This window comes from Micromys minutus, assembly GCF_963924665.1.
Source record: "Micromys minutus genome assembly, chromosome: 14".
Classification (NCBI taxonomy): domain Eukaryota; kingdom Metazoa; phylum Chordata; class Mammalia; order Rodentia; family Muridae; genus Micromys; species Micromys minutus.
Genome location: NC_137983.1, coordinates 6,963,072 through 6,971,151, shown reverse-complemented (window position 1 = coordinate 6,971,151; position 8,080 = coordinate 6,963,072). Strand labels below are relative to the sequence as shown.

General features: G+C 46.9%; 1 protein-coding gene across 1 annotated transcript; it reads right to left on the bottom strand.

Annotated features, from left to right (window-relative positions):
• Window positions 1–4,817: 4,817 nt before the first annotated feature.
• On the bottom strand, window positions 4,818–6,235 carry LOC308429688 (tripartite motif-containing protein 75-like; the record flags this gene model as incomplete). Its single annotated transcript, XM_080928606.1, is given in 2 exon segments — window positions 4,818–5,488; window positions 5,491–6,235. Coding segments are annotated over 2 exon segments (1,416 nt in total).
• Window positions 6,236–8,080: the final 1,845 nt, after the last annotated feature.

Here is an 8,080-nt window from a genome sequence, read left to right as displayed (position 1 = left end):
TGTGGATGAGGCTGGCCTTGAACTCTTGATTCTCTTGCTTCCCACCTCCCAGTTGGTGAGATCAGGGGTGTCAGGCCTTCACACACTTAGCTGAGAAAGACTCTTCACTGAGGGCTGCAGGCTTTAGCCTACTACTCATTGCAGAGCTATACACGATTATCCGGGGATGTGAGGAATGCGCCTTGACGCGCAAGGACTGTTTATTCCATCCTTTCCTGTGGACAGTAAACTCCTGTCCTCTTTAGATATAGCCATTGCTGGGACATCCTAAAAATTTTCTTCCTCCAAAATAAACATATACATGTCTTCTGTATACAGTTGACTCTCCAAAAGATAACAACATTCACATATTGGAGCCACATTGTACTTACACAGTTTCCAGGGGCTGGACAGATATGCATACGGAGTTCTGTTCTTTCCTTTGACTAAGAGTAAAATTGGTACCTATTCCAGACCTGGGGCCTTTCAGGACTCTTGTGAAATACATCCTAAATCCTTTGCTCATTTTTCTTCTGTATTCTTGTGTGATTTGTTGTTCTTTTTTTTGTAGAAAGAGCTCTCACACTCTGCACCCAAGAATGACCTTGAACTTCTGATTCATACGTCCACCTTTCCAGTGCTAGGATTACAGGCGCCCTATCCTTGTCCTCCCTGTGGAATAGGGATTGGACTCAGGGGTTCATGCATGCTAGGCAAGTGTGCCACCAACTGATTTACATGTTCAGCCCCTTTATTCTTAGATATGATTTTAACTCTGCTATGTGTAAATGTTTTGCTCGCTATAAGCCTGTGTTGTGTCCGTACATGTCTGGTGCCCATGGGGAACAAAAAAAAGAGAGTGTCAGATCCCCTAGAGCCAGGATTATAGTTGGTTGTGAGCCACCATGAGGGTGCTGGGAGTCAAACTTAGGTCCTTTGGGCGAGCATTAAGTGCTGGTCACCACTGAGCCATCACTTAGGCCCTAGGACTTCTGATTCTGATCATCCCCACTCTACTCCGAACACTTATGTTTTAACTCAGCAGTCGGAGATCTTTTTTGTAATTTACTGTTGTATGGTATGTGTGTGGATGTGTTGCCTGCATTCATGCCTATGTCCCATGTGCATGTCTGCTGCGGGAGATGAGGGCATTCAGTTCCCTGGAACTGGTGTTATTGGTGGTTTGAATTATTGGGGTTGAACCTGGATCCTGTAGGAGAGCAACCCACTGAGCCATCTATCCTACCCCAGAGATCTAAACCACAATCTGGACATGTTATGTAAGCATAATTAGTTTTCAAAACTAAAGGCCTGGCAGTGAAGGTCCTTGGAAAATGGACTCCTCCCTGCCCCAGATTTTCCTACTCCAGGTGCTTCAGGACTTTGTACTGCCAGGCTGAGTGTCACCCGAGGGCCTTCGCACTTGTCCTCTTCCATGTTGCCTAGACCCGTCAGCTCCCATGCATTCTGTTTCCTCGATGTCATCCAGTGAGGAGGCCTCTCCAGCACTGCAGCCACAAGCGTGGATGCTGGCTCCTGCCTGTGATCCTAGCCCTTGGGAAGGTGGGAGGATCAAGTTCAGGGCTGCTTCCATTACACAAGGAATTCAAGGTCAGCTGGGGCTATGGGACACCCTGTCTCAATAATAATCGTAACCCACAGCCTTAGCGTTGGCTCTGCATAGTGTTTGCCCAGAGTGTTCAGCCTAGAGGTTGGATTCTACCCCAGCAGCACAGAGCCAGTCTCCAGTCAAAACCACAGCCCCCTCAGAATGCTGTTGCATGTTCGCCCAGAAGGCTGGAGAAGTTTCCAGCACCCCTGTCAGGTGGCTCACAACTGCCTGCTGAACAGCTCCAGGGGAATCTGACAAATTGTTCTGGCCTGGCACATGCACACACCAAACACAGGCATGCATGCCTACACATAATATATGTGAATCTTCTTAATAAAAAATTCACAGGGAGCTGGGCACAGTGGCTCATATCAGTAACCTCAGTACCTGGAGTGCTGAAGCAGGATTGTTGTGGGTCAGAACAGAGAGAGAGAGAGAGAGAGAGAGAGAGAGAGAGAGGGAGGAAGGGAGGGAGGGAAGGGGAGGGAGGGAGGGAAGGAGGGAGAGAGAGAGAGAGAGAGAGAGAGAGAGAGAGGGAGGGAGGGAGGGAGGGAGGGGGAGGGAGGGAAGGAGGGAGAGAGAGAGAGAGAGAGAGAGAGATTGACCCCGTCTCAAAAACAAGTCATAATGAAATAGTATTTGCAGAGAATCGAGAGTTTGGATTCTCCTCAACTATATAGTGGCCTGTCTTAGGATTTTACTGCTGTGAACAGACACCATGACCACGGCGACTCTTATCAGGACAACATTTAATTGGGGGTGGCTTACAGGTTCCAAGGCTCAGTCCATTATCAAGCCGGGAGCATCCAGCATCCAGGCAGACATGGTGCAGGAGGAGCTGAGAGTTCTACATCTTCATCTGAAGGCTGCCAGCAGAATAGTGGCTTCCAGGAAGCTAGGGTAAGGATTTTAAAGTCTACACCTATGGTAGCACACCTACTCAACAGGGCCACTCCCTGGACCGAGCAAATACAAACCGTCACAGAGCCCAAAGCCAGCCTGGAACAAGACAAGTGTCTGTTCATTGAGGATGTGACCTGTTCCTCTGCCCACAACGGTTCTACCAACTCCTGTCAGTACAAAGCTGGAGTCAAAGACCAGATCCCGACTAGTGCACCAATGTTCACAAGTGGTGCTGCTAATAAAAGCTTGGGCCCTTTGCTGACTGAGGCAGAGTGTACATTCTCCATATGTATGAGTGTTTTAGCTACACGTACGTATGTGTGTTCACACTCTGCATGCTTAATGCCTACAGAGCCCAGAGGAGGGCATCAGATCCTCTGGAACTCCTGATTGCAGCAAGTTGTCCTGTGTCCTTCACACAACAGCACAGGTGCCCTCGTATAAACCCACATGATAAATGTCACTGGGGGGGGGGGGTGTTGATTGAGACAGGGTTTTTTTTTTCTTCTTTGTGTAACCCTGGATGTCCTGGAACTAGTTCTATAGACCAGGCTGGCCTCAAACCCAGAGAAACCTGTCTGCCTTCGCCTCCCGAGTGCTGGGATTAAAGGTGTGTGCCACCACTGCCCAGCTATCCCTGATCTTAATTAAAGAAAGTGTGATTCTGGACTGGAGGTGCAGTTCAGTTGGTACACTGCTTGCCTGGTCTGCATGACCCTAGCTTCCAGGTTCTTCACGGCGCTACAGCTGGTGGTGATAGAAAATGCCTAGAACCCCAGCATTTGGGGGATGGATGCAGGAAGAAGAAAAGTGCGAAAAAAACAACGAACATCTCTGCCCACAGGAAAATAAAATTCTCCTGCAGCGGTGCAGAGGTACATGCATGAGCTGCCAAGCCTGAGCGTTCTAGGACCGGAGTGAGGCAAACGTGAAAACCCCAACCCTGAGGAATGACCTTCTCACAAAGAGTCATTTTTTTTTCCTTTATTGAAACTGAATTTAACAGATAAAGACAGTACATTCATGGGAACCTTGTCACACTTCAACATGTGAACATACATAATGTTACATCAGGTTACAACTGTCTCTTCAAACATCTGTCTTTCTGGTGACAACATCTCAAATGTTTTCCTGCAGCTTTTTGAAATATAAAGTACCTTCTCAGTGTCTATAACTGGCCCACTTTGCAGTGGTCCCGGGTACTTTGTTTCATCTAACTGTAGCTTAGTAGCTGCTCATCAGCCTCTTCATTTCCCATGTTTCCCTTCTTTATCGAGAGCAGAGAAGTATTTCCTTGTCTACACTCTCAACTGTAGTCCATCTGTCTGTCTATCCCTCTCACATACACAAATACTAATTTTAAAAGAATAAAGATAACCCCCCCTCCAAATTCATCATGGCATAAAAGAAGTTGCTTACCATCCCAGCTATGTGGGAGCCTGAAGGATGAGAATAGCAAACCCAAGGTTAGCCTGGACAATTCAACAAGTCTACGACAAAGTCAAACAGGGCTGGTGTGAGTGAACTCCCGGAACCCAAGCCTTAGAGCTGAAAATGGAAGGGGGAGAGTGACACTGATGATTCGATACTGAAAACTCGGGAATATATTAAAGACTTTTTGGAACTCTGCTGTTGTTAATCCAATTCCTTCTTAATGTTTAAGGTGTTTTCTAAGATTATAGGGAAACTAATGCATCCTCAAATACAAATTTCAAAGGCTGGGCATTTGTGAGATGGGGTTAGGCAATCAGGAATTAAAGGTCAGCCTCTACTATGTATCCTAGTTTGAGGCTAGCCTAGGCTACATAAGACTCTCTCAGTTATAAAATAGGTAAAGACACCTATCACTTTCTGAGGCGGGTCTAGGTTGGTGATGTAAGATACTTGGAAGGGCTGGGCCAGGATGAGCTGTAAAGTTAGTCAAGGCTAGCCTGGTTGACTTACCAAGATGACCTCAAAGACGAAAATGTTGAAGTGTACATAGCTCAGCCCTTAGCATTGCATGTTGTGGGGTTTCATAGCAAAAAAGGAAAAGAAAAAGAAAAGAAAAAAAATCTCAGGTATATGACTTTAAGTTTAAAAATGCATTGTCACCAGTGTGTAGATCTGTGCTTGTAAACCCAGAGTACAGGAAGCTGAGAGGGAGGGACAGTGAAAGGCTGACAGTTGGTACCCAACCTGGTCAGCATATAGAGTTCTAGGCCAATCCACACTTATAAACCTATTAATAAGATGGTACACCCAAGAGCAACACATTCAAAGCTGTCTTCACTACATGACAAGCTTGGGGCCAACCTGAGAGCACAGAATATGAAGAAACCTGTTAAGCCCACTGTGTGGGTTTGCATTCAGAGCCTGGGGCAGAGCAGAGTCTAAGAGGCTCTGACTGCGGTCCTATGTAGAAATAAGGGCAAACTGGCCCAGTAAAAGTGTCCCTGAAAGTGTAGAGGTGACATTTCTCAGGCATGCCATAAAAGGACACCTCTCCCAGTTCATAGTCCAGGAAGACACCAATGCTTGTGGCTCTTTGGGCCTTCAGCCGAGAGTCTGGGTCAGGTCCTGAGACATTGAAACTGTCCCCCTGCCAATCAATCCTCCAGCATTCCTGGGGGACAGAGCGCTGCCTTTCCTTGATGGATAAATCAGCTTTGCAGATGTCAACAGCCCACTCTGGCTTCTTTCCTACCCGCACCTCCCAGAAATGTCTCCCAGAACTAAAACATGGAATCCCCAACACAACGGGGCTCTTGGTAAACCTTGAAGGCTCAGGCACACATTGTCTTTCTTTTGTAAATATTACGCATGTTCTATCCTCAGAAATAAGCAGGTTTGGATGGGCTGTTTTCAGGTCTAGAGTAATGTGGTCTGTAAACTGCTGTATAACTTTCTGTAGGGCTGAATACTGGAAAGGAAAGTTGTATGTTTCTCTTCTTAACTGGACTGGGGAGGTGGTTGGGCAGATGAGGTGACTACTAAAATTCAGGTAAAAATCATTGTGGACAGCAAGTTGGCTTCGGAGAGCTCTTTGGTCAGCATCGTCTGGCTCAAGAGGTCTCTGAGTATGGAACTGTAACGTTCTAACGTTGCTATGTTATCAAGCAGTTTCTTCTCAGTCCTTTTCTCCTCGGCTTCTAACCTGGAGAAAGCTGCCTGTTCTTCCCAATCTAGAAACCGGATGAGCTGTTCAAATTCAGAAGTTAGTTCCGACCTCTGAGCATCCACTTGCTCCCTCAGGGCCAGAGTTGCCCTGCTTTGGGTGCGTATTAACTCTTGAATCTCTTCCACTCGACACTTCAGGATCCTGATGTAGCCCTGAAGGTTCTTCCTGTGGAAAGAGGCAGCCTTTGTAATGGATGTCACCCCATGGTCCTCGTGGCTCTCAGACTCCATGCACTGGTCACACAGCAGCTGCAGGTCCGTCTCACAGAAGAGGTTCAGAACCTGGTTGTGCTTCTCACAAATGGCGCTGCATTCCAGCCTCTTGCTCATCATGTCTTGGAGCAGCTGGGAAGCCTCAATCATTTCCCCAAGCTGGGCGTTGCTTCTGAGGTTCCTGTGTTGGCACTGGCATCGGCAGACAGGACAGGAGAGTATGGCTTCCCGCTCTGCCCAGCAGTCTGTGATGCAGGCCTGACAGAAGTTGTGTCCGCACTCGATGGTGACTGGGTCTGCCAGGTCCCCCAGACAGATGGGACATTTGGTCTCTTTCTGGAGTCTGACCAAGAATTCGGCCTGTGCCATCAGGCTGGGAATAAAGATCTGGACCCAGGTGTGCTTCCCTCTGAAGGTTGGCTCTGCGGTGCCCTTTAGGGACAATCTGCCTCACCTGCCCTGTAGTTCTCACAGCCACTCCTGGAAACAGCTGTCACCCCACTGGTGTCTCCTGGGTTTCCCGGAGTGCTGAGAACCTTGAGTCAATTGTAGTTTTACACTGGATAATTCCAGCTGCCAACACGGTCCTTTGCACGCGCCCACAGCTAGTGACAGCTCAGGTGACGGTTATTCTTCTGGTCTCTGGCAGCTCACAGTTGGTTTGAGTAAAAAGTACTTTCTTTAAAACAAAACAAAACAAGCAAGCAAACAAAAAACTCGTTTACTTCGGATGGTGCCATTCAATATCTGGCTCCCAGTAAACTCAGTGACATCACACTTCCTTCCCAGCCTGCATCCCACGCCTGTAACACTGCCCTGGCTCTTCTGCCTACTTGGCCCCATAGCCCATGTGTTTAGCAATCCCTCCAGCCAGAGCTGTGGGAAGGACAAAGAATAGACTAGGCACAGCAGAGTCTTGATGCTAAGAAAGCACTCTACAAACTGAGATACAACCCTATGCTTTGTTTATGTGTTTTGTCTTTTCACTATGTAGCTCTGGCTATCCTGAGAGTTACTACATTGTGTTGGAATTTGCAGATCACCCGCCTTTGCCTCTGGAGTGCCGGGCTGAAAGATGGGCACTTGTTTTGAATCTTTTGACACCTGTGTGTGTATCCATACAAGCTAGCCTTACCTTGAACTGGAAGGAATGCTCCCAAGTGCTTGGATTTCAGCCAGATACCATTAGGCGGGGCTTTTATCATAATGATGCTAGAGATGAAATGTAGCTTGGCCTAAACCACAATTACATCTAGAAAAAAAAAAAATGCAAGGACCAAGTTCCATCCCAGCCACCAGCCAAACTCTTGGAATTGGGTAAATGAGGACAACCTGGCTATAACTTTCACCATTATCTTCTTCACTGTTTTCTAAAAAACAAACAGGGGCTGGAGAGATGGCTCAGTGGTTAAGAGCACTGACTGCTCTTCTAGAGGTCCTGAGTTCAATTCCCAGCAACCACATGGTGGCTCACAATCATCTATAATGGAATCAGATACTCTCTTCAGAGAGCTACAGTGTACTTATACATAATAAATAAATAAATCTTTAAATAAAATAAAAAACAAACAAACAAAAAACTTCATATGATGTGGTTTCCATTTTTCATGTTTGTTTCTGGTTTTGCCTGATGGTGGTGGCAGTGGGGGTGCACATCTTTAATTCCAGCACTCGGGAGGCAGAGGCAGGAGATTCTGAGTTCGAGGCCAGCCTGGTCTGCAGAGTGAATTCTAGGACAGCCAGGGCTACATAGAAAATCCCTGTCTCAAAAAACCAAAATCCAATAGTAGTAGTAGTTGTAACGACAACCAAAACAGGGCAAATACGCCTTCAAAAATGTTTTCAGTGTTTGCTCATATCCTCCTCCTTTCCTTTAGACAGGGTCTCACTAACTCTTGCTGCTTGCCTGGAACTTGCTATGAAGACCAGGTTGGCCTCTGTCTCCCCAGTGCTGGTATTAAAAAAATACATGTCCCCATGCCCAGCATAAGTGTTCACTATTAAAATGAACTAAAAAATGGTAGGATTTACTAAAAAGCTAAATCCTACCAGGAGGATTTAGCTTCATAGGGGGAAATGCAAGGCTAACCTTGGCTATTTACTAAACTTGAAGACAACCTAGACTCCTTGAGACCCTGTCCCTCCCCCCTCAAAATTCCAGCTGGGTGTGGTGGCACACAATGTAATATTAGGAGGCAGGGCAGAAGGACGGAA